This window comes from Candida jiufengensis, assembly GCF_024610255.1.
Source record: "Candida jiufengensis strain CBS 10846 chromosome Unknown scaffold13, whole genome shotgun sequence".
NCBI classification, from domain to species: Eukaryota; Fungi; Ascomycota; class Pichiomycetes; order Serinales; family Debaryomycetaceae; genus Lodderomyces; species Lodderomyces jiufengensis.
The window spans coordinates 102,745-130,416 of record NW_026261567.1 but is presented as its reverse complement, the minus strand read 5'-3'; the positions used below and the strand labels follow the sequence as shown (position 1 = coordinate 130,416).

Genomic DNA, 27,672 nt, shown 5'->3' with positions numbered 1-27,672 from the left:
CATTAGATTGAAATAAAGCAATACATACAAAAAGTTATTAGATTATAGTATAATGTCAAATTCAATATATGTTGACGTAACTAAGAAACTTAATTAGCCAGTTATGTTATTAATTTATTAGCTAGTTGTTAAAAATTGATTAACATAATTAATTGTTTTACTTCTTAATTAAGTTAAATTAAAAACATGGAATTAATTTAAATAATTTGTAATAAATCAAAAAATGATTAAATTTAAAATTAAATTTGAATTATAAAAAAGTAGTGTTAATCTATACAATCCTGAAAAGAGAGACTTGTTAAAAATTAAATTATAAAAAAAAATTAAAAATTAAAATTAAAAAAAATTTAAGAAAATATACTTCTGCAGCATAATCATTATATACAGTACAATAATGCAGAATAATTATAAAAAAGTTACAAAACTAAAAGATAATAAAAAATAATAAAATAAAGTTTGTGTACATCTTATTATTTATTTTAAATAATAGTTTTGTGTAAAAAGTTTAAATTTCTATTTAATTTTTTTTTTTTATTTTTTTATTTTTGTATTTTTTAAAAAAAAAAAGTTAAGTAAAGTATAGAAAGAAAGAAAGAAATATATACATTAAATAAGAATAAATAATATTATACATAATTATTAATAAAATGAAATAATAATTTCCTATAATTATAAAATTTATCATTAAAATTTATATAAAAAGATTATCAAATATCTCCCTTTTCATAATTTTACAAGATTTTTTTAAAAGTTCATTTAATTTATAACTTAATATCATCAAAAGTATTTTATACTTCAATCAAACACATACAAAAACTTTATTATTATCTTAGAGTGTTAAATTTTACAATATATAAGAATTATATATATAAACTATATCAGGTCACGTATACATAAAATATAAATATTTACAACACATCAAAATTTATATCAGTGATACCCAACCTACATAATATTATATGATTAAAAATCACAATTATACAACACATACTCACAATAATATAATGAATTCATTACAAAATTCGCCTACTCAATCAACTACAGCCAAACCAAATTTACAATCATTACCATCTTTTAGTGAATTATTAACCTCAATACCTCCGTTACCTTTATTAACTCCGACTCAATCATCGTTTACACAATTTAAGTCAAGAAGTAATAGTAATTCTTCAACTACCTCATCTGTACCCATTAATTTTACAAGTCCTCCTCAACAACAATATTCTGTGGTATCTTCTCCTTATAATTATTATACACAACCTTCAGTTCATCATAGATTACCAACTCCTCCATTAAATAATAACAATAGCAGTAATAAAATCACAACAAGTTCCAACAATATCAAAACTCAATATGTTTCCTATCCTCAACAATTTGCAGCTCCACAACCCTTAACTTCAACATTTAGAAATCCCTCAACTATAGACCCAATAACTCCACTTTCTAATAATTTTGATCATAAAATACGATCATCTTCAACCGGTGATATTCCACATTCATCCCCACAATCATCAATAAAATCTATATCAACTACAACAACATCTGCCACTAGTACTACTCAAGCTTCACCAAATCTACAACAACACCACTACCAAGAAATCGTTTCACCAACTACTTCAAATTCTACTTCACCAAAATTATCAACCACAAGTTCGTTATCACCAAAAGATCCAAGAAGAAAACATGTATGTAAAGTATGTTCAAGATCATTTACAACCTCGGGTCATTTAGCAAGACATAATCGTATACATACTGGTGAAAGAAAACATGAATGTCCTTGGCCTTCTTGTGAAGCTCGTTTTGCAAGACAAGATAATTGTATGCAACATTATAAAACTCATACAAATGGTAAAAATAAAAGAAGTAGAATTTATAATAATTATAACTCACAATTGAATAAAGAAAATGGTAATGACAAAGTTACGGGTGGTGAATTATCTAATAGTGCTCAAATTCAACATCATCCACACCAACAACAACATTATCAACAAATTCCACCTCCTCCACAACATTATCAACAAATACCACCACCACCACCACAACCATACAATATGAGTTTTAGTAATCCTCATCATCACTATCCAGTTCAAATTTCATCACATTACGGCAAAAATTTTTAAGATTTTTGTTGGTCTGTGCCAATGCTTTTTTATGATTTGTTTTTTTGGTTCTTTTTAAATGGCTCTAAGTCATATAATGATATAATAATGGTATGAATTATACTATATCTTTGTTTGGGTTTTTTAAGTAATTTTTTTTTTAAAATATTTAAGTAATGTATTTAATTTATGTATTGAATTTTAATGTATTTTGAAATAATTTGAAGTAAGAAAGGTTAACATTTTAGCACCATTTTTAAAAAAGTCACTAGTTTCACTGATATGACGCGTAGAATTTGTTCTTCAGTTGAAACTAGCTAACTTACATTTCTGAGCCTCAAAAGATTTACTGGATTTTCTCAACTAAAAGTATCCCTAACTCGCCAAAAGTTGTATACATTAGCTCATAAAATCGATTTGTAAATAAGGTCAAAAAACAATTTCTGAACAATATGGTTATATCTTGAAAGATTGCTAATTTGATCGCAAAATTTTATCTATTCGATCAATTTGATTAGAAGGCGTTGGTAATGAGTAAATTGTTCTTCAAGATCCTTTTTTTCCTCTCTTTACTACTTACAATCTTCAAATTTTACTAATTCAGCTTATCTATGCTCATTTTAGTAATAAATTTTTAGATAAGTCTTATCGTATTACATTGATATTAAATTTTGGCCATTTTTGTCTAAATTTTTCATATCAAATCACTTATAGATTTAAAACAAAACACGTTTTGATAAGTAAACTCAACAAATTCATTAGTAAAACGAGATAAGTTAATCTAATCCATTCACCCCCTTTCTTTAGATTTCTTTCTACAAAAATAATAATTTTAAAATAATAATCGTTATTATAATTCTCATCCTTTTGTGCAGATGTATAAATTCAGTAACTACATTTCATAGCATGAAACTAAAAAATATTATATTTTAACAACTCAAAAATTCAAGGGCTTTTTCTGTCCAATCTTGAGATACGTTATATTTGTAATTACAATTAAGTACATAAATGTAGTTACATAGTAGTTATATGATGCAAGTCGTTTGAGATATCATGATAGATTTTGTCAAATTAAAAAATCGTGCGGTTTCAAGCCCAAAGAAGTTGAAAAACAAGGTAATGTGAATATAAGTACGACAAGAGTAATGATCAAAGTTCTTGACTTTGCATGTAAACTTATATTCAAAATTCTCATCGTTCAAACGGGGACAAAGTTGTGGTTGAAAACTAGTTATCAAACTCCATTCACCCTACCCCAAATATTTCACTAACAAGGGATTTATTATATTTGTATTTTGTGGTTAAATTCCTGATTGATTGATATTATTTTATCACTTGATCTCCTTTTTTTAAAGAATGGTAAATATTATTATAAATAAAAAATCTATGTTAGATAAGTATCAGAGTTTCTAAATTTTACATAAATTTGCGTTAATCTGCAGTATACATTTTTGAGTTAGTCGAGGGTGACACTATCCACGAGCAATAAAAAGACAACAATCAAAATGTAATTAGTCATTGATTAAAAGCAGATCTAGGTACTTGAATGTTTTGCAGTTGTTGTAGTATCTTTCTTATTATGCGGGTAGACCATGTCTCACCAATGTCTTGATTACGTCATATAAACCCATAATTGCAACAAAAATCGGAATTATTATAAGTATATCCACCAAGAAAAAATTGAAAATCGATGAAATCTATAGCAAATTAATTCGTCTAAGATCTTAAAGTGTTTAAAGTGTGAGGAAAGATAAGTAATTAGAGTTTAAGTTATCTTTAAATTTTGTTTATGTGTTGGTGAAGTTAGGTAATTTTTTTATCTGCAATTTTCACCTCCGCTGCTTAATCTTCAAAAAATGTCACAATTACTTCTTTTTTAATTTCAGAAACAATCCATATATATTTAAAGGACAAATTTTACCTGGTTCAAAAATTCAAGGGATGTCAAGAAAATTTAGATCTCTTTTATGCAAATTGTAAATGACTCGTAGTTGTTCTACGTCATACTTATTCCAACAATAGAGATCTCTAATTGTGGAGAGAATACTAACTAGATGCTTCTCCAAAAACTACAATTTGTGACTCAAATTTGAATTTTTAGCTTTTAATCAATACTTATTATCAATAGCTAGTTACTGCGAACCTTGCCAGCTTGATTTTCTTACGTTTGTTAGTTTATAAGCTTTTGGAGTTTGAATTAGCTTTTATTTTTGAAAAAACGTATAAACAAAAGTTAATTTCTCACAAACGTCAGGGGACAAAGAGACAACATAAAATAGTAATGTAACGCCTACTCATCGAATCTATGGTGTATTTAATACATCTTATTTCCCCCTAATATTTTGTACTTGATAATACTGTATGTAAATCAAACAAGTAAATTTTGACAAGCAAACCGCTACCAAAAGAATCCTGATTTCAAAAGTTATATCAATTTGCGTCAAATTACATACAATTATAATAATTAAAGAAAGGGTACTTAAATTTTAATAGTTTAAAGTTTATTTTCCAATTATAATATTTCTCGAAACAATAACAAAATAGCAAGTCATATGATTGGAAAGATAAACAACTGTCATATTATAACATTTTTAAAGAGGTCAGAAAACCTTATCTTGAATTTCAATGTGACATAATTGCACTTTTTCTTATACCTTTCATATGTTTCTTGATATTGTAATTGACTAGACGTACAAATCTGCAACTTTTATTTTTCAGTCCTTAACCTAACAACTTAGGTTTGAGAGTTCTGAACGGTATTTTAAAATTTGTCGTCTTCCACTAATACGCGAAACTTTAGTTGGATCAAGAAGTCATACGATAGGTCATAAAATTTACTCGTGACACTGGAGTTGAGTACAAGCTGAAATATATCAATAGATCAGTAAAATACCCAAGTTTTTATAGTGATTGCATAACTATCTCAATATTTACAACTTAAGTTTATGTAGAACTAGGAACTTTTTAAACTTTAGTTAACTATACATTTACGATATACATTTAGTTAAAAAATATATCAATTTACCTTTACGATTAGTGATATATTATTTTTGGTGATTTTAAAGTTTCAAGATCAGATGTTTTTTATTGATAATTAGAAAGTAGTACTTTTTTTGACGTTTTTAAATTTAAAATTAATAAATTTGTGTTGTAGTATTATAAATAAAGTTTTAAGGTTATATAATTAGAATTTGGGGGTTTAATTTAAGGGATTCTATTAGTTTAAGATAGAACTTACAAGAATATCGGAGAATTGGCTCTATTTTAGACAAAAACTATTGAAAGCATAAATTCTAACACTTTTTGTAGGACTTAGTGTAGAAATTGTTTCAAATCAGGAGCTTTATGCAAAAGAGTGAATTTCTGAAAGATTAGATTTCTGTTACATTGATAATTTTAAATAAACCCTAACCAGTAGAAAAATAGACTTAAGGTTTCTGAATACATTTCTTGGATATTAAGGTTTATGAAGAAATAGTTACCAGAACTGATGATAAGAATTTTATAAAATAAGGATACAAGCCCATCAAACAAGCTTATTAGCTGGTTAGGTAAAAACAAGACAAAATTATGAAAAAAGATTGTTAATTTTTCAACCCACAAAATTTAAAATTAATTCGATATTAAAATTTATACTTTTACAACGTATCATCTTGACTATATTCAATCACCAGAAATTTTAGTTTCAGTTTTGAAGATAACAATACTTTAATTTGGACAACGTGCTCTCTTCGTCTTGATTTAAACGATTAGTGTTTTTCTTAATGGTTTGACTCTAGAAAAGTAGGACATGAAACTAGAGTTTCCAAAGTACTCAAAGAAACAGTTCAGGACCAAATTTGTTCAGATGTTTTCTTCAGAAGCAATACCAAAACACCCAAAGGGGTGGCTGATAAATTACTCAAATTGACTTGCTTTTCGGTGGTGGAAAATTGCCTTTATAGCTAATAGAAGATTCATAAAAAAGCACAAAAACATTTCGCATCGAACCGAATTGTTTCAAAATTTTAGCAGTAATTGAAAAATCGTTTGATTATACAAAATTTTACAACCATTAAATTGGCATACTTAATTTTATAATATCAAAGAACATTTGAATAGAGTTAACTTTGTTCTAAAGGTCATTGTAAGTTCAGGGAGTTTTAATTAGAAAATATATATTTTTTATATAAATACACTTTAACGCGTCAAGCTTTGGTTATACAGGTCCTTCTACTCTCTAGTTGATAGAAATCCTAGAGAATGATTGACTTTTATACAAAGACGTAACAATTTTATACTCTTTTTTCTATAATAGTAGAAGAAGGACGTACTCTGTTAAAACCTTTAATTTGATTGTTAGTAATATGAGGGTTCTAGTCACATGATTCTCAATCATGTGTTGACTTTGGAATTGGAATTGAGTCTAAGAGTTATGTACAAACTTCAAATGCAACCCCATATATCCGAGGCTCAAGAGTTCATATTAGATTAAGGTTAAATAATAAATTAAGGCAAACATCAGTTAAATAATAAATTAAGGCAAACATCAGTTAAATAATAAAGTAAGGCAAACATCACAGGTAAGTAATAATAATATTATAAGAGAGTTGGTATCCAGAATAAGTAAAATAGAAATATGAAACAAGGTTACATTCAAAAGCTTAAGTTGTCAATATCCAAATGGAGTAATTAATAATGAGTTGTTCACTTTTAATAATCATATGATATCTTGTCTTAATGCTAAGGATTATGGAAGTAAGGATTGTGCCGCCTTTGAGTTTAAGAATTTGAATAATATATAAGGAGGATGAAATCCCCTTGAATATGAATTCCAGATTATATAGTACAATATAGAATATCACTCATAAATATATATCACATATATATAACCTTCTAATATTGGTCATCTAAGGTCATACTTCTAATATTGATACAAAACCAAAGTTTGGCTAACATGCAACTGAACAAGGTTCATCTTATACTATGGGCATTTGTGCAAGTTTTCAAGGGTAATTCATATTGAAAAAACCCTATAATTTCAAGAAAATGACTCTTGTTCAAGTTGTTCGTTGAACTGCTGGTTAAATAAAACAACAAAGTCACAATTATTGTGGATCGTGTTGGTGTTGCATTAACTCAGGCTTGAATCCAAGTTTCTTCAACTCAACTTATCTGAAATCATTTTAGAGTAAAATGAAAAATCTTCTAGAACTTTTCAGAATGAATTTCACTTCTAACCATTTATTGCGTTTAATTCAAAAATGTAGAAGTCGCATATGCAAAGCATAGATTATACATTTGGACCAAAAGTAAAAAATTTGTAAATTAAAAACCTGCATAAATATTTCATGCGAAATGAACTCCAAAAACTTTATTTGATCTTTTTTGTTGATGAATTAACATGCGCTAACCATTACCAATTTGAGTAGTTATGTAACAAACGAAAAATTACGAGTGTTTTTCTTCAAAGCCTTTACCTTATCATATGTAATGTAAATTTTTTTTTGAGCTTTTGGGATTTTTCTCAGTGACTATACTTTTATGTGATATACACGTTTTTTAAATGTATCAACTTCACTTTGCAACTGTTTTATCTTTTTTTTTTTTTCCTAGAATCAACATTTATTCTAAATATAAAATTATCTTACTCTTGACGTTTGTTTAGTTTCTATTGTCGATCAGAATGAAACATCAAGAACTCGACAAAGAAAATGCATTAAATAAAAAAATTGAGGGGATTGAAACTTTAAAACAAAGACTACTCAAAATTATTTTTCTGAAACTTCAATAACGAAGTAAATAAGAAAAACAAGCTCACTGATGGTTGAAAGTTTTTTATCAATTTTGTAAGAAATGCTGAAACTGTTTAGTGGTAATATATGTGGGGGCAACTATAAATAGTAAAAGGAGCCTAAATGTTCATATTATTGAAAAGTTAAATTTGGAAAGTGGCTTCATTTAAAACTTGGATTCGTTTCGTATTATAGATAAGTTAATCTCCAAGTTGTTCAGTAAGTGTTTAATTTATTTCTTGTATAAAAATAAAGTCAGTGAAAAAGAAACTATTTGATTAAGATATAAAGTTATGAACTTTAAACCTTAAATTCAATAATTTTGTAGATCCTTTCGTTTTATATCTTATTTCTCTTTCTAGAAATCTTGGTTTTGGTTTGAAAGGTCTTAATTTTAAGTTTTTTCCTCTTTTATAGCAGTTTCGAAATTTTTTTAAAATGGTTTGTGGAACACAACGAGTACGTTTTCATCATTGCATTATGGTTTATTGTAAAACAGTTTTAGAAACTTTAAAGATTAACGGTAGGTAAAGTGTAACCGATAAATTTATCGAAAAGCCCCATTTTACATGTTTTGCGGGCTTTAATCTTTCTTCTAGTGAAAGATGGCTATTAGCTGGTTAATTTTTGGTTATAATTTCTGAAACAGCGTTCCATCCGTAGTTTTCATGTTCTATTTAATGAAAGACTAAAATTCTGTAGGATTTCAAGTTTTGCCTCAAAACTGATGTAAGTTAAATGGTTATGTATGAATGCCAAATGAGAATGGATTCGATATTTGAACAATCCCCCAAATTTTTTTTATCAGGACAAAATTATTCACCTTTTGAGCATAGTTATTGACATGAATTTTAACACAAAGGACACTTTTAATAGGTAGAAGCTTCTTCTGTCATCATTCTTTTATCGAGAAAACAATAGTGCTTTGTTCAATCCAAAATATTGCAAATCATTCGATGAATCACAAAACCAACCTGAAATTTGAGGTTAAACCAAACTAAATTGGATAACGAAATGTTCAATTAGAGCTTGCATAAGTAAAGTAGATTTCTTCTGGCATATGAGCTAATCTGTGCATCTAGAACATGCTTTGAGACTATTGTAAAATAGCCGTGCAAAAGGAAACTAAAAATTCGTTGGCTAAAAATTTTACATGACTCAATTATTTTATAAATTACTGATGCTAAAAATAGATTACAAGCTCCTTTCTCTAGGCTATTGTTTTGGCATATATGACCATCAAAATTGTAATCAATAAAATCTAAAAAACTCTAATTAATAATAAAGGGTACAAAATAGTTTGTAACAATAAATGATTACACATGTTTAAAAGAAGGAAAAACTTTCGACAATAATGGTTTTGAGTCTTTGTTTGGTTATCGAAGAATGAAAATTTAGACATTTTTAGTACCCTAATTGAAAATTTAAACGAGCAAAGGGCTAATAACATGAAATTTCGTCTATCAAGATCACTAAAAAGGAAAAGAAATTTTACTTCATTTTAATATAACTATTTGAAATAATATGTCAATTATTCTCTAAAATTATACTTTCTACCTGCATAAAATAATTTATACTTTCTTAACAGTCATATACGACCAAACTTAAAAAAGGGTCTAAAATATAAATGAAGTAGAGGAAGAAGACAGATGTAAAAAAAAAGTCTTCGAGCTGACCTATAGACCCAGAATGGTTTAAATGATTGGCAAGTTTTTCTCCACGTAAAGGGTTATGATTAAAATTAAACCCAACAGTAACTACATGTGAATAAAATATCAATTAATTCATAAATAATTAAAATTTCATGTTACAAATTTGTTGTTGATTTAGTTTTACAAACTAAAAATCATCAAAATTTAACAATAAAAAATTTCTATTGTTTGGCTAGTCCTAGAGAAGGATTTTTTCGGTTCAATTTCAACGTTGATCATTCGTATTAAAAAAGTTTAATTTTCGATGACTATCAAATTTATTTTACTTCTAGTTTGGGTAAATTGTGTTGGTAAGAAGATCAAATTCTGGATAAATATTTTTCAGGAAACAATTCTAGAAAAAAAAGTTTTCGAAAGTAAAAGCAAAAATCACAAAATAGATAAAAAGAAATAGAATTTGCAATAAATGGATCAGATTTGCATAAGTAGAATACACTCTCAATAAAGCGCAGTAATTTTAAATATTCTTAATTATATACATTTTCATAAAAATGAGTTCCATTAATTTCATTACCAAAATTGTAAACAAATCCATTCATAATAATTTTTTTTAAGTTAAATTTACTTGAAAAATTTAAATCACCACCATCTTTTAAATCTAAATCTAAGACTTCATCAATTCTTGCTTCTGCGTTACCTCTATTAAGATTTAAAACTTCTTGAACTAAATTATTTATATAATGACTAATTGATAATGGAATGAACTGATATATTGATTTATTAAATTCACAATGTTTTGATGCTTCTTCTATTGTGTCTTCATCTTCATATTCTCCATAATCTATTGTTTGTTTACTAAGACATTTCAAATCTTTTGAATGGGGGATCGTGTGAAAATCCCATAACTTGTTAAACAAAGGAAACGATAATTGATCTAATTGAGTTTGTGGGTATTGTAGTTGTCTTTGGTTTAGCTCGTAACCAATAAAAGACATTAAATGAGAAACATTTATATCTTTAAATTTACCACTTTTTTTGGAATAATATTTATGATGAAATAAAAAATTATCCAATTTTTCGAGGTGAATGTTACAATATTTACATTTACATCCATTCCATAATATAGTATTCATAGATTGTTCATAACATGCAAAAGTTTGAAATAAATTAGGTAAGTTTAATATAAAATTTGGACTTGTTGAATTCATTATAATCTTGGGCAAAAGAACCATATAAATTTCATACCTTCTATGATAATTACCTTCCATTCCATCTGAAAAATTTCCAAATTGCGGTGTGTTGTGTTTTATCGATAAGTATGATAAATTTGAAATATTACTCAAGATGAAGTTGAAAATATTTAAATCAAATGATTCATTTGATGCATGTGTTGGAAATGTTGTACCTTGTATAATTGATAGTTTTTTAAGATTTGGTAAATGTGGAGGTATTGAATCTAAACAGTCTAAAACAAAATTTTCATCAGTTTCGGAATAGGGTACAATTATTTCTAACTCTTTGATGGTTAGCCAATTAATTCGAGATATTAAGTCATTTGATTTTTGTAAACTTGTTGGATGAAACACCAATCTGAACTTGCAAAGGTGTTTTAAGAAATGTTTTGGTTTGATGACATTTTCCTCATACCAATTATAGTAGTCGATTGGGTCTTCTTTGGCAATAATTAAACTATTTATATGAATTAAATATGATAGACTCAACGTTTCATTTTCCCCTACTATCAACTCTTCTACTGTTTGTAAAACTTCTGTTTTTTTATCAACTATAACTGATTTCAATTGTAGATGTGATAAATCTAAATCTAATCTAACTTCTTTATTTAGTATATGACAAACATTTAAAGTGCTAAATAAATTGATTAATTCTTGTAAATTCTTTCGTATCTCTTCGTTAAATGCCCCCATTATATAAATCTCTTTAACATAGCCAATTAATTCCACATTGATCCTTAAAGCTTGTATCAACACCAATATTCTTGCATTTATCATTTTTAAATTTAATTTTTCATCTTTTGCACTTTTTAAAAATCCATATATTACTGTCTTATTACTACTTTGGAAATCAATTTCTCTTTTTGATGAGCTAATAAGTAGTGCAACTTCTGATATTAGAATCTTTGAATATAATTTTTTCAAACATGGTTGATAAAATTCATAATTCGTTTGTGATAAATTGATCAATGATTGTTGTGGTAAATAGGATATGATTTTAGTTTTAATTGAATCAGGTAATGTTATAAAATTTAGTTTTGTAGCCATATTTGTTTATTAATGATTGAAACAATTAAGTTAACCTTATACAACTTTCATTTGCTAATTGATGTTTCATGAAACTTGTTGCAATTCCCCAACAAATCATGTGTAGATTTTTTAGATTATATTTAATTACTTTTCCACTTTGGGTAATTATTGTTGCAATGTACACTACTCAAATACCATCTTACAATTAATTGTTTCAAGTTAATTGCAACTGCCAATACTTCAAGTGCGGAACATTAGTCTTCAAGAACCTTAATCCATGACAAAAAAAGACTACTAATAGCTTCTTTCGAGCTTTGATGCAAATTTGTTAATATTTTAATGCCTCAAATGATTTCCAGATACCTAGTTAAAGATGAAATGAACTTATACGATAGAGAAGTATTACACCTGTTCATGACTCTTCCTATGAAGAGTCAAGTCAAAGTTAAAGATCATCTGTCTTTGGCTTTCTCAATTTACATACTACTTTCAGTCTCTTTCTATGCTGGAATAACAAGGGATTTACATAAAGCATAAAATTAATGGCCTAATTTAAAAAATCCGATACATAAAAAAAGTGCTGTATGTATTTGTTGCATAAATTTTATTTTTAACAAATTGCTGTATTATCAGAACTTTTAGTAATAGATCATGCATTAAGTCCGATATTTAGATCAAGATTCTCAGACTGTAAGAACGATTGAGAAACTAAACTAAAAATTAATGCAATCGACGTAACGTTGAGGGTTCGTTCAATGAAGTGAATTTATCTATTATTCTAAAATCAAATAATAGAACAATATCACTACACCATGCAGTCTAAAATGGTTTGAATCAAGATAATTTTGGTTGGTGAAAAATAACCCCCTTTATCAAATAAGAATAATTTTAAGGGGAAACTCAAATGTATCAAAAGAAATTTTAAGGTACTTTACTTTACATAATACAAAATTTTTAATTTGATATCAGGAAATAATAATTAAACTTGATCAACCAACCGGTTTAATTAAATATTATTTCAAAAGATTTGTACAATTTCTTTTATGCCATAAGTTCTTGTAACTTTTTAAATTTGATCTAGTATAGCAAGGTAATTTCAACATAATTTCTTTTCAAGGTTATACATGCGTTACTTGACGGAAGAACTTTATGGAAAGAATTATCGAGTGGCAAAGCAAGAATTAGCTTGTATTGCATCAACTCATGATAAAAATCATTTATGTTTGCAGGGTCGGATAAAATATTTCAAGTAATTTGAAATTATGCGTTGTTCCACCAATATGCAATGATCTACAAGCGTCTAACTTTTACCTCTTTATACCGAGAAAATTTGATTTAAAGCCCTGTAAAAATTTTTAAATTTATTGACGAACTTCTTTCTGACTATTAAAAAAATTTTACAAACTTCTCATGGTAGTATATGAAGTCTTCAAATTGCAAAAATACCGAACGCTTTGATGGCTCGTGAAAAATACCGTCAAATTTGAACAAAAAGCATAGATTTTTGTAATATTTCACAAAGAAGAACAAATCATTAAAGATATTACTATCATCTTCGTCAAAAAATTTTAAGATGATCAATATATTTGTATGATATAAATTGTAAATCATTTTTTGACAATGCAGATCAATTTTTAGCTATTTTAGTTTTAAAGGGTTTCTCATAGTAATACCCCACTAAAAAAAAAATATTTATGACAAAATAATATATCATACATGAAAAAAAAAAGATTTACAACTTTAATACAAATGCAGCTCATATATGAATAATTGAATAGATTTACTATAGCAAAAAAATTAAAATGATCATTTATTTTAAATCAAGTAGATTAGCTGAATTGATTGTAAGTACTCTGAAAAAAATTAAACAACTCTAGGAGGAAAAATTATGCGTATAAATTTTAGTATTGATTCAAATATTTGATCATTTGAAACGTTTGAGTAACATCAAAAATGCACAAATAAATTTTTATACACTTTTGACTTTTGAAACTGAGAGATTGTTTCCTTATCTTTATGCCATAAAGCAAGTAAAACTTCAATTTTGTAAATCTAAACTGCTAAAGATTATCAATTTTAAAGTAGCAAAAACTGACCAGAATTTTTGAAAAAAGATTTATTTAAAAATGCAAATCATTTACTATCAGAAAATGACGTTTATCGTTAAGTCAGGTACGTACTATACTGAACATTTTAGCTGACGATTTTGATAAAAATCTCTGTTAAATTTGCTTTCATGAGATTTCTTTTCATAATAAAAGTGTAAATCAAATGTTTGGGTAGGTTAGTGCATATAAATAATAAAAAATGTAGGGTTCATTTGCTAAACGGTTTCAGGATCTACGGTTTTTGTCAAATGTATTATTGAACCTTTTTTTTTTTTTGCAGCTAAATATAAATTTTGATTTTAGAGGTGTGACTGTCAAGTCTTTCAATTTTGGAAAAGATCATAGGAAGTATTTGATTACACTGACACATAAAAAGGTAGCTATATACATAGTAAATGTTGTTATTAATTTAAGTAATGCAAGTTTACTTACTATGTATTGTCCAAATTATTGAATTGTGACATTGAAATTATTGACATCGACCAATATATATATTTAAGATTATTGATATTACATTTATGTATGTTTAAGAGACAACAACCTATATATTGAATTAAAGTATTATTATATATATTAGGTAATTGATTATTAATTACTAATTATATATTTATTGATTGTTATATTTGGATTGTATGTTTTGATAATCTATGTATTGAGATTAGACTATTACATAATCATTTTGAATTTAGTTTATATTGTGAAGTAGAAATAAATTCATCTTATCTTTGATTTGAAAGATAAGCAATGTTGAATTTATAATTGTTATTGATTAGAGTTTTCTAAGTTTGCTATTGATAATTTAATTGATATATATATAAGAGTATTTTATAAGTTTATGTTTTGAGAAAAGGATTTGAGAAGGATTAACGATTATATAGTTTATAATAGACAGTATGCCACCAAGAGCTAGACCTGTAACTAGTACACCTGATTTGAGCGGAATTGAACAATATCAGTAAAAACCTGTTATTCGCTCTAAATTAGTCTTTTAGACAGCCCTTGCAATCGATTGTGGTTTGTATTGCAAAAAATTTAAAAAGCCAGTTACTTTTTTCCTCGTATATAGTACAGACTCTCAAATTTTAACATTTACAGGTGTATCCCTTTTTTTTAGAATTTATTCTCAAAATTTGGAAGGCTAAAAATCTTAAATTTGAGAAGTACTTATCTGAAGTTTAAATTATTTATGTATGATTTTAGGGATAATTTAACATAGGCAATTTTTTTTAAACGGTGATGATTTTTGGTTAAACTTCACAATTTCAAAACACAAATCAAATTATTGGGCCGCCGTTAACCTTCTTCAACCTCCAGAAACAACAGCCCTGTTCTAGATCTCACGATGATGCACTTATATTATAAACGCCAAAGAGTTGTAATTGACTGTCACATTAAATGATTACTAATATCTGTAGTATGAGTTGATTTTAGCTCAACAGCTGGCATTTCACTATTTTTTATGTACTTTTCTTTTCTTTTAATCTAATAGTCATAAGAATCAAATTAGTACATTTAGGTTGCGATCATCATCTACCTCAACTTTAAATTAGCTCTAGCTTAATGATATAAACACAAATTTCAATTGTATACTTGAAATTTAGTATTAATTTATTTGAAACGAAAAAAAATGAAACGTCAACCGATAATTTCAATCGGTTATATAATTTCAATAAAACCTTAAAACCTTTTAGTAATGTTAATTTAACACATGCTACTTATTATTGTTTATTAAGGGATTACTTCTAAACGGGTTTATTCAAAGTATTTAAAACCGTTCCCTTCTTATATTCAACAAATTGGTTTACTTTTATACACAATAAGTTTACTATTAAATCTTTGATCACATTACAAATGAATACTAACATAAGTATATATCTGAAAAAGTTTTTTGACCGGTTAAGATTCGCAAAGATTTTCTAGGGGTTGTAATAAAAATTTACCCGCTATAACCGGTCGTCAAAAGAAGCTAATTGATCTTTCCATAAGTTTTTAAAGATTTGTATGCATTTCTTCTTGAAATATAGAATGGAAAATATTACCGTTCCTTGAATTTTGAGTTTATAGATTTATTAATATGAACAGTATTTACATGCATATCTCGGTATCGAGGGCCACGATCGGTGCCATAAAGATTCTGCTTGTATATGATCTTCATCCATAACTTGATCAGCATCAGTATTAAAGTTTTAGACTAAGACCCTTGTTCAACTTTAAGTTTTAAATTTGTAAAATTTTTTCAAAGTAATTAAGTCCGTGGTTATAACAGAAATAGGTCCGATCGTAAAATTTAAACGAAGAGTATTTGTCTTTATCTGACCTACAAAGACCACATTAAAAGATTTAATATTAAATTATTAAATCATTTAAACCAGTACAGTTTTTAGTCAAAAGTTAAGTTAACCTTTTCTGACCTTACCAAAAAACTTAAAAATAAAAATTGTAACACAAAAACAATATACTTTTTTGTACAAAATTAATCTAACGAAGTCTAATCAAAAAAGATAATGACAATATATATTACTATGTTCGCAGCTAAAGTCAAGGGCGAAATGAACTCATTGCCGTAATGATCAATAAGGCGAAGCTCAAACCAAAGCTTTAACAAGGATTGTTTTGAAATAAAGTGGAAAATTGTTTCATTTATGGTTTTAGTGGTACAAATTAAACTTTAATTGTCTGTAATTTTGAGGCCGACTAACTTCAACCATTTTATAATACTGATTGTTTTTGGAGTTAAATCCGTGAAAGATACTAAAGTTGAAATTGAATTGTTTCGAGTTAGTGTTGTCTTTACATTCTGAACAGTTGATAATTTCGAAAAATATCTCATTTTGTATATGTTAAATATTAATCTTGTGTAAACTTGATTACCTTTGGTCGGACATAAGCTTCATACTAAACGTACTTCAATATTTATAGGTAGAAGAAGTCTAAAATTTTAAACAATTAAAATTTGGAACCTTACAAGGTTCAGCCTTGCGGTTTCAATTTTTCAAAAGGAATCTATTTTTAATTATAGTTTTTAATTATTTTCAAAAATCTTTAACTTGATTCAAGTCGATCTCAGATGGTTAGTAAAATTGGGATATAATCTCAGTGTCTTTTCTTCAGATTTGCTCTTCTAAGTGGTCAACTTTTATCACAACAAGTAGGAGCATAAAAATGATGAAAAATCCTGAAATAAATAATCATAAAAATTACAACCGACAATTTTTACTGATACAATTAATTTGTTTGCAAATAAGCGGTTCCAAATTTAACCAGTTGTTTAACTAAATATACTAGGTCATAAGCATAGGAATGATGAATCGTTCTACTCAAAGTAAATTTATTTTTTTAATTAAACGTAGATAAAAGATTTAACTTCTAGTTTCAAGTTTTGTAGTACAAAAACTAAAAAAATTTATTATTTATTTATTTTAATTACCGAAGTAGCAACAAATTTTTAAATTCTATGCATATTACTTTTAAAAATTAAAATAAACAAAAACTCTAAGATGTTCAAGATTTAATTTTTTTCGATTTGTTACTTATAGATTGAACGTTCTTCCTTCTGACTACTTCATATCATCGTTTTCCCACTCACTTCCTTATAATTAGATTATTGAAAACAATTTACATTTAATTCATCATAATTAATTTTGCTACTTTTTTCCAAGCGTGCGCACAAAATTATTTGAAGTTAATTTTTCATGTCTGGAGTTTACAAACCTGAAGAAGAATCTTCATCATCACTGAGGGACAATACAAATAAGGAGAGTAATATAAATAATGATACCATTAATGGAGATGAACCGAGAATTTATTTGGGTCAAAATTATGATGAAGAAAAAAGTATAGGAACTGATGAATTGGATCCAAAACAATTAACTCCGAATAATATTAGACAAAACACAAATGCAACTGGGATAACAAGATATAATACTGCTAATGATGAAACATCCGTAATTGAATCAAGTATTAATTTATCAAGAAGACTTTCAAGAACTACTACAAATTATGATGAACTAATGAAAAAAGCAAGTAATTTATCATCACCTTTACCACCAATGGGTAATGGTAGACCATATCCAAAGCATCCAGGAAGTAGAGATCCATATGTTGTTCAATTCGATGGTGTTGATGATGAATATCATCCTTTTAATTGGCCATTACGTTCAAAAATTTTGTATACTGCAGTTGTTGGATTTAATGCTTTTTGTGTTTCACTTGGTTCTGCCATGTTTTCTGCTGCTGCTCCAGTTTTAATGGAAAAATATCATATTGGCTGGTCTGTAGCTGCTTTGACCACCACTTTATATGTTTTGGGGTTTGCTGCAGGTCCTATTATTTATGGTCCATTATCAGAATTATTTGGAAGAAAAATAATTATGATTCCAAGTATTCTTGGTTTTACTTTGTTTTCGTTTGCAGTTGCTACAGCTAAAGATATACAAACTATTATGATCTGTAGGTTCATGCAAGGATTTATGGGACTGGCGCCTCTTGTAGTTGCACCAGCTGTAATGGCCGACATGTTTGATAACAGATCTCGTGCTTCATGTATTGTTTTATTTGCAACATGTTTATTCGGTGCTCCAATGCTTGCTCCCATTTTAGGAGCTTTTACAGTCAAAAACAGCAGCCTAGGATGGCGATGGACATCATATTTTTTGGGAATTGTTGGTTCAGTATCATGTTTGTTTACTTGTTTCTTATTAGAAGAGACTCATCATCCAATTCTTTTGAAAAAAAGAGCAGAAGAATTAAGAAGAAGAACAGGGAATTGGGGGATCTATGCTCCACATGAGGAAATCAATTTAAGTATTCTGGAAATTGTTGAAAAAAATGTCACTAGACCATTAGTCATGTTATTTAGAGAACCCATCTTATTCTTAATAAGTGTATACAACTCATTTATTTATGGTATGCTTTATTTATTCTTGACTGCTGTTCCGTTAATCTTCAAATCAAAATATCATTGGAGAGATGGTGTTGCTGAGTTGCCATATATTTCCATGTTAATGGGTTGTCTTATTGGTGGTGCTATACTTATTCTTTTTGAAAAAAGAAACAACAGAAAAATGGATCGAAATGGTGGAAAACTGGTCCCAGAAGATAAACTTTACGGAATGATGTTGGGATCCGTTGTTTTTGTTATCGGGTTATTTTGGATGGGATGGACAGGAAATTATCATACTCATTGGCTTCTGCCCACATTTGCTGCTCTGTTTGTGGGCGCGGGCTTGATGTTAATTTTTCTTCCTTGTTTCAATTATATTATCGATTGTTATTTATTGTACGCTGCATCTGCTTTAGCTGGTAATACATTCATGCGTTCTGGATTTGGTGCTATATTTCCATTGTACGAACCTTTTTTATTATCAGATATATTGGTTTTTTGAATGGTTGATTTATTGATGAATATCAATGTTTTATCGATCTTTTTTTCATAATTGATTCTATTTGCAACTCAAATAGGTTCACGAAAAGGTTAGTTTGAGTCGATCATTGAAAAACAATTAATCTTGAAAAATTTTCCTTAATATGTTTTACTAACCAAATGTTTCTAGGTTCTCACTTCAAATGTTTCAAAACTTAGGAATTCAATGGGCTACTACTTTATTAGGATGTTTATCCGCTCTTATGATTCCAGTCCCATTTTTGTTTTTCTTTTATGGTAAAAAGATTAGAGCTAAATCTAAATTTGCTTTTGATTTGTCTTAGTGAAACTAAGGACAGTATAGGGTATAGACTTTTGTGTAGATTTCGAAAATATAGGTTAAAGGATGCGGATAAAGTTTCCTTTCATTATTCTTTAAATAATCTATTAATCAGCTCGTTGGAAAAAGTTAAACTTGCAGCCTATATCATGCTCATTGTCTAGTCTCATAGTTACATATTGTATTGTTCAATTTTATTCGTAAAGTACACTTTTCTGATTATCATAAAGTTGAGATTTTATTAATAACTTTTTGCACGAAACTGTTTGAAAAAACTTGAGACTATAAATGGTAGCAACAAAAATATGGTAGCGTTAAAAATAATTTCTAGTTGGAAAAACTTTAATCTGTGTTACCTATTCAAAAATGTTTTACAACCAATGCAACAAATAAGAACATTTACAACAACTCTAATACGACTAAAACCACCGTCCAACAAGCTTTCATCAACATCATCCACAAAGTACCTAGGACGACCATCAAATAACTTATCAGCGGGATTAGTCGGTCTAGCAAATGTTGGTAAATCGACATTTTTCCAATCAATAACAAAATCAAATTTAGGTAATCCAGCAAACTATCCATATGCAACAATAGAACCAACAAAATCAATTGTACAAGTACCACTGGAGAAATTAGCCCACTATCAAAAGATTTACAATTCACAAAAACAAGTTCCTACAAATTTAACAATATGGGATATTGCAGGATTAACTAGAAATTCAAGTTCTGGAGCTGGTTTGGGTAATAAATTTTTGAATGATATTAGACAAGTTGATGGGATATTGCAAATTGTTAGAGGATTTATAAATGATGAGATTATACACATTGAAGAAAATAAAGTAGATCCAATAAGAGATTTAGTTATTGTTAATGATGAATTGATTTTAAAAGATTTAGAATTCATTGAAATTGAGATGGAGAAATGTAAGAAAAATTTGAAAAAGCCAAATATGTCACATGAAGAAAAGAATTTGAAAATTCTCGAGAAATTAAGTGATTCATTATATGAAGGAGTTAAAATCATTAATGAAGAATGGAATGATGAAGAAATTGATTTTATAAATACTTTAAATTTATTAACTGCTAAACCATCAGTATACTTATTGAATGTATCCAGAGAGGATTATTTATCACAATCAAACCAATTCTGGGATGAAGTTCAAACTTGGATCAAAAAAAATTCTAAAAATGATAAATTAATAATGTTTAGTGCAGAATACGAGCATGATTTAATCGACCAAGAAGGCAATTCAATTATACCAGAAATTATACAAGAAATGAGAAACTTTTTGAGTCTAATTTCATTTTATACATGTGGAGATTTAGAAGCAAGACAATGGACTATTAGAAAAGGTAGTACAGCACCGGAAGCAGCAGGACTAATACATACAGACTTACAACAAACATTTATAAACTCAATAGTTTACAAATGGGATGACTTAAAATTCCCAGAAGTGTTCGATGAAGCCAAATTAAAATCTACAGGAAAACAACAAAAACATGGAAAAAAATACGTCGTGGAAGATGGTGATGTATTAGTTATAAAATCAGGAAAAGGTAAAGCTAGATAGACTTGTATATACTAATAAAGACCTTGATTTTGATCAATCAAAGTTCTTTCAAATTTTGTTGTAGTATCTTGTAATTTCAACAATAGACCAGCTGCTAGACTATTAACTTTTTGATCAATAATTGACTCCCACGATGAACTTAACCAATTTGAAAATAGTAGGATTTCATTGTTGTAATTAAGGACCAAGTATTCTACATCCAGTATGTCAAAAATCAACAAAATTCCCGTAATTAGACTTTCCACAACTTGAATTTCTTCTGTAGTCACCTTAGTGATAATTGAGCAGCTTAACAAAAGGTATTCTTTTATCATATCATTTAGCTGAGTAGATGATGGATAAGCAACATGTAAAATTAAGGTTAGTGTTTTCAAGTAGTGAGCAATAAATATCGTGGAGTAATGACCAATATCAACAGTCTCAGATTCATACCATACATTCAATAAAGGAAAATAAAAGTTTGAACCCACCAACTTGAAAAAATTAGATACCAATGGTTTTGTTTGTGGTTCATTGGCTTTCTGTAATGATTTTGATATCCTAACTAATTTACCTTTCCCCAAAATCTCATCCTGAGCTCTTTCGGAAGCTTGTTGCATCAAAGAATCTTGTAATTTGTTTTCAATTTGATTTACGTAGTTTCCTTCTAGTTGCATATACTTGTTATGTAAATTTGATGGTAATTTCTTAGTTGCAAAGTCCTTTGTGGTGTATGAATTGACAATTTTTTCATCTTTCAACCCCCGAAGTTCCCTAACTGCTAATGACGTTGCAGAAAGTATTACCATTCTTTGTTGTAATGAATAATCACCAGTCAATAGTAATTGAAATAAATAAAAAGTAACATTTGGATTTGTTACAATGACAGCCACTAAATTCAATAATTTCAATTCTTCAAAATCTTCTTCATTAAAAAAATTATCCAACGCAATTAAATTTGTAATTAATTCTTCTGAATAAAATTGTACTTCATTACCTTGTCTAAACTTTTGTCTTAATAATGTTGGCCCCTTAACTAAAGCTGATCTTCTCATTTCAAGAGCTTGTTGATTTTTTGTATCAACCGTTAAATAATCTAGTAAATCTTTTATATAAATTGGATCAGGAATTTTAACTTTTGATGGCACTAAATCATCATCATCTGAGTCTGAATCTTCTTGTATTATATTTTGAACAACTAGCTCTTTTGGTTTTGATTCTTCAAGTTTCGGTGAATTCAACAAACTCCATGCTTCTTCTTCAGACATTCTCTCAACCTGTTGTGGTTCAACAATCACATTAAAATCATCACCAATTTTAGTTGATTTGAAAATTTTCTCTTCACCGTTTAATTCACAAATATAATCAGCTAATATCACACCCAAGGATTTAACGTTATTTGAAAAAGATTGTAATCTATTACTAATAGCTTCTAAACAAACTTTATTCCTAGTTAACCCAAGGACAAAGTCTGATCCTCTTTGATAAGACAATAATTGTGCAATAAACAAAGTTCTTAATTCTTGGATTGTTATCGGTTCTGTTTTAATATATACTGGATCAGCCCACTTTTCTATTTGATTAAGTATTAGTGGCTCTGTATTTGAAGAATTTGTCAATATTAATGATATTAGTTGTAAAACATTTCTATTTGATGATTGAACACCAATTTCACATAGGTTATTATCAATATATACATATGAGAATCTAAGGATATTGTAAAGCGGAATAATGCTGCCTTCATTAACAATTGTTGTGATATAAATTGTATAAAACTTTTTGATAATCTCCTTCTTTTGAAACGATTTAAGCTGATTTAATGTGTTTAAAAAGTATTGCCAGTTTTGAGGTTGGAAGAAGTTCCTAAAAAATAGTACAAATGAATGTTTACTAAAACCCAAAATTGAATGAATGAAAATTTCTGGGACATTTGATACTTTATACAACCGCAATACAGAATTCACAAGATAAGTGATATATGCTTCTGTTGATTTTAAATTAGGATTCTCAATTTCCATTTGATTTGAGACTTGTACTTCATTAACAATTGCTAGTAGTTGACCTTTAAATATCAATTTATCAATTTCTCTTGTCTCTATTTGCTTTTTGGATGCTAACAAATTTGGTATTAATTCGTCATCAACAACATCTTGTAGTATATCAACAAAGAGTTTGAGTTCTTCTTTACTAGACGTATTCTTCAAAGTAGATACTTTACTTAATAAATTTCCAAACCCTATTAGTGATTGAAATTTAAGTTTTATTTGTTGTTTTAAGTCATTTGGTAATGATTGATAAATCTGAGGTATTGTAAAATTTAACAAAGCAGTAACCACTGGAAATGACACCTCATTCTTATCTAGCACTTCTTTTAATTGATCTATTGACGGACTATTTTTTAAAATTTCAACATCTTCATTATTCATTTGGTGTTTAAAAAAAAGTGTTGCAAATATTTTGTTTCTTCTAGAAATTCACGTCTTTTACTACAATATGATTAAAAGGTTCATGTCTGCACCATCTATACCGTCATGGCCAAATTATTCCAAGGCTAGGGTCAGCAAACGCACCAAGAGATCAAGTTCGGTACCAACGTTGTATCACGGCAATCATCCACCATATGAACCTATCACCACTAATATTGAAACTCCACCAGAATTACAAAACCTACAGCAAAGAGTTATACAAAGAGTACCCATACCCAGTAGTGAATACTTGAAAAGTTCTCATTTTAAATTTAAAGAAGGTTCAGAAGTCGCTTCCTTAGAGTTATTACAAAAAACAATGAACTATATAAATGATCCAAGTTTACCATTAGTTGCAATAGATTGTGAATCTTACGAGTTCGATCATGAAAAGATTACAGAGATAGGTATAGCAATCTTACAAAAATCAGATTCAGCGGTGCCACAGATTGACACGTTCCACATAATAATTGAAGAAAATATCCATAAAAGAAGTCATAAATATGTACCTGACCACAAGGACAAATATATGAATGGAACATCATTTATAATGAGTGAAGTAAATGCAGTAAAATTTGTAAATAAGGTATTTGACAAGTACTTATTTAATTTAAGTGGTGTAATGATCGGTCATTCAATAAGTTCAGAATATAAATATTTTAAAAAACTAGGTATAGATTTACCAAAAGATTTGAAAACTATTGATACTTTAAAATTACATGGAATAAGTAGGTCAAATGGTGGTTCATTATGGGGATGTTTAAGGTTATTGAATATACCATATAGTTTTTTACATAATGCTGCAAATGATGCTTATTATACTTTATTAGTTGCTTTGTCTTATAGTGATCCAAGTATTAGAATTTTGAAAAATTTGGATGTTTATGGTACTAGTCCATTTTTTGGTAAAAATTCATCAAAAGAAACCACAAATTTTGTAAAAGTTAATGATATAAATTTAATAGATATATAAATAGGGACAAATTGTACATAGTTGGATTAAAAGTTATTCAAATAGATAATTAAATTGCATGCAACCTGAATGATTATTTGAGATCAAATTTAATGAACCAATTTTAATTGTTCTTATTTATATATTGGTTGAATATGAAAAGACTATTAATGAATGGATTTAATGATGGAGTCATTAGTTTCAGTATTAATACTAATTTCAATTGTATTCGTGGATGATGATGATAATTTGATAATTCAGTTTTATTGTTCAACATTGAGCCACTTTAATCTTAATTACGCCTTTTTAAACAAGGAACAACGTTCAATTCATCATAATTTGTGAGTTCAATGTAGTTAGTTTCAAAGTTGTTAGTTTATTTTTTGTCATGTAATACTCAACTGAAACCATCAAACAGCTTCAAATATTTGGTATATAACAATCTAAAAATATTTTGACAGAGTGTGCGGCTTTTACTTGATTCGATTTTAGTTTTATTTTACGCGTTTAAAATTGATTTTACGATTTTAGTTTTTTTTTTAAGATCTGATTAGAGAATTAAATTTTTGTCCATTAAAAAGTTAAGATCTTGGACTTTTAGTCAAATATTATTTATAAGATAGATATTTCAACCAATGGCAAATCCAAGAAATTTATAAACTTTTCTATCGTTCAATCATTCTATTTAATACATCCTTTTTTTCATATAAAATAAATGAAATGTAATTTTACTTAAATTTTTTTCAATTTAAATCTTGTTTATTGATTTGCTTTTTTTTTTTTAGCTTCTTATCTTTTTAATTTAATTATAATTTTGGATCAAATTTTTTTACAACCAACAATACATCATCTTACCATAAGATGAGTCAAGACTATGATGAGTCTACTTCATTAGTATCATCAAGAAGACCATCTAATTACTTTTTAGATAATCCAATTGGTTCATTTAAAGGTCCTAATTCATTACATAATTTTGCATCTTCATTTACAAGAGCCCAATCATTTGCTGCTTCAAAAATAGATAATGATATTCATAAGAAACGATCATTCTTTGTAGATGGCGGGGCTTCACCCCAGCGAGACCATTTAGAAGATGAAACTTTTGATCCAGAATTAATGGTTCCTTCATATCGTGGAGAAAGACTAAGCACTGTTGTTCATGATTTACATTCAAGAAATCACTTATTTATGAATCCAATGAATGAATTAGATTCTACTTTGTCTTCCCCCAATAATGATGTTTTTTATCATGATGATGTTGTTAATGCTATAAATGATTCAAAATCAAGAAGAGGTTCAGAATATTTTGGTGGTGGTATTCCAATTGGTAGAAAAGTTCATCCTCAATTATCTTTTTCAAGTTTAAGAAGTTCTTTTTCCATTGCTCCAAGTGTTGTAACTTTGAAAAAAATAGAAGATGCAGATGGTAATATTGTTACTGTATTAGCTGGTCAATCTACTGCTCCACAAACTGTTTTTAATTCAGTAAATGTTTTGATAGGGGTTGGATTATTAGCATTACCTGTGGGATTAATGAAGGCAGGTTGGATTTTGGGTGTGCCAATATTAGTGGCATGTGGTATAACTACTTATTGGACCGCAACCTTACTTTCACAAGCTATGGATACTGATGATACAATAATGACCTACGCTGATTTGGGTTATGCAGCTTATGGATCAACTGCAAAATTAATTATTTCCTTGTTGTTTTCAATAGATTTAATTGGAGCTGGAGTTTCATTGATTATATTGTTCAGTGACTCATTCCTTGGAGTTGTTAGTGATGATGAGACAACTACCAAAATAATAACATTTTTCATATTAACACCTTTCACATTTATCCCATTACCTATATTGTCCATTATATCATTATTTGGTATATTATCAACCATCTCAATAACATTGATAGTACTACTTTGTGGGTTGCTCAAACGAACAGCTCCTGGTTCATTAATTGAAATAATGCCAACTAATTTATGGCCTTCCGATTTTTCAAGTTTGTTATTAGCCATTGGTATATTAATGGCACCATTTGGAGGTCATGCAATTTTTCCAAACTTAAAAAGTGATATGAGACACCCTTTCAAATTCACAAAATCATTAAAATATACATACTTGATAACTTTACTTACTGATTGTTCAATGGCGATAATTGGGTTTTTAATGTTTGGGTCAAAATGCAGTAATGAAATTACAAATACATTATTGGATACAGTTGGATATCCAAGTTGGTGTTACCCATTGGTTAAAGCATTGATTTGTATCATCCCATTAGCTAAAACACCATTAAATGCAAAACCTATAATATCATCATTGGACGTTTTGGTGGGAGTTGAAAATATATCAAAATCAAGGATCTTAAATTTTCTAAAGACAGCTGCAAAATTTATAATCAGAGTTGGAGTTAACTTGGTGTTTGTGGTATTAGCTATAGCATTTCCCGAATTTGAAAAGATTATAGGTATATTAGGAGCATCAATTTGTTTCATAATTTGTATCATTTTACCTTGCTTATTCTATGTTAAATTATGCAATCATCAAATTAGTGAAACTTACAAGTTATTTATATGGTTTGTTATAATTGTTTCATGTATATTGGCAGTACTGGCTTCATATGCTGTTATTATTTATTAAAGGTTAGAGTACATATTAGAAGTTATTAATGAATTTACGTTTTTTGCATTTTAAATCCTTGTCTTTTCAAAACAAAATGTAATAATTACTGTCGTCAAATTATATTGGACAAAATTGAACTAAAACATATGGGACATTCTGTTTGACTTGTCTCTTAATTATCTTGTTCCATTGTCTAACCAATACCAAATATAGAAAATCCAACAAGCAGCTACTAATTTTGACTTATCATAAATTATGATTTCAAGTAATGTAAATACCATGTATGAGTTTTGACATAACTAAATGATAGTATACTGTTGAATATCAAGGATATGTAAGTTCTGGATTCTTATCATCATTGAAAAAATCTATCATTCATTCGGAAACAACAACGGTTCAAATATCACCCGTGGATTTTATGATCATAAGTAGTTAAAACTTCTGAACCTCGATTTTTATTGTTGATGTTTTCCTTAATTCCTTCTTATGA

General features: G+C 27.9%; 7 protein-coding genes across 7 annotated transcripts; 5 read left to right on the top strand and 2 right to left on the bottom strand. All coding sequences in view use genetic code 12, as the record gives it.

Annotated features, from left to right (window-relative positions):
* Positions 1-1,004: 1,004 nt before the first annotated feature.
* On the top strand, positions 1,005-2,120 carry NRG1 (Nrg1p; the record flags this gene model as incomplete). Its single annotated transcript, XM_051766083.1, has 1 exon — positions 1,005-2,120. One exon carries the CDS (start codon positions 1,005-1,007, stop codon positions 2,118-2,120), a length of 1,116 nt encoding a protein of 371 aa, XP_051617672.1.
* Positions 2,121-10,052: 7,932 nt separating this feature from the next.
* On the bottom strand, positions 10,053-11,804 carry KGF54_005298 (uncharacterized protein; the record flags this gene model as incomplete). Its single annotated transcript, XM_051766082.1, has 1 exon — positions 10,053-11,804. The coding sequence occupies one exon, from the start codon at positions 11,802-11,804 to the stop codon at positions 10,053-10,055; it is 1,752 nt and encodes a 583-aa protein (XP_051617671.1).
* A 5,782-nt stretch (positions 11,805-17,586) lies between these two features.
* On the top strand, positions 17,587-19,600 carry TPO2 (Tpo2p; the record flags this gene model as incomplete). Its single annotated transcript, XM_051766079.1, has 2 exons — positions 17,587-19,238; positions 19,447-19,600. 2 exons carry the CDS (start codon positions 17,587-17,589, stop codon positions 19,598-19,600), a joined length of 1,806 nt encoding a protein of 601 aa, XP_051617670.1.
* A 376-nt stretch (positions 19,601-19,976) lies between these two features.
* On the top strand, positions 19,977-21,170 carry KGF54_005296 (uncharacterized protein; the record flags this gene model as incomplete). The annotated part of the gene is made up of 1 exon (XM_051766078.1): positions 19,977-21,170. The coding sequence occupies one exon, from the start codon at positions 19,977-19,979 to the stop codon at positions 21,168-21,170; it is 1,194 nt and encodes a 397-aa protein (XP_051617669.1).
* Positions 21,171-21,181: 11 nt separating this feature from the next.
* KGF54_005295 (uncharacterized protein) lies at positions 21,182-23,575 on the bottom strand (the record flags this gene model as incomplete). The annotated part of the gene is made up of 1 exon (XM_051766077.1): positions 21,182-23,575. One exon carries the CDS (start codon positions 23,573-23,575, stop codon positions 21,182-21,184), a length of 2,394 nt encoding a protein of 797 aa, XP_051617668.1.
* Positions 23,576-23,657: 82 nt separating this feature from the next.
* Positions 23,658-24,587, top strand: KGF54_005294 (uncharacterized protein; the record flags this gene model as incomplete). Its single annotated transcript, XM_051766076.1, has 1 exon — positions 23,658-24,587. One exon carries the CDS (start codon positions 23,658-23,660, stop codon positions 24,585-24,587), a length of 930 nt encoding a protein of 309 aa, XP_051617667.1.
* An 840-nt stretch (positions 24,588-25,427) lies between these two features.
* On the top strand, positions 25,428-27,200 carry KGF54_005293 (uncharacterized protein; the record flags this gene model as incomplete). The annotated part of the gene is made up of 1 exon (XM_051766075.1): positions 25,428-27,200. The coding sequence occupies one exon, from the start codon at positions 25,428-25,430 to the stop codon at positions 27,198-27,200; it is 1,773 nt and encodes a 590-aa protein (XP_051617666.1).
* Positions 27,201-27,672: the final 472 nt, after the last annotated feature.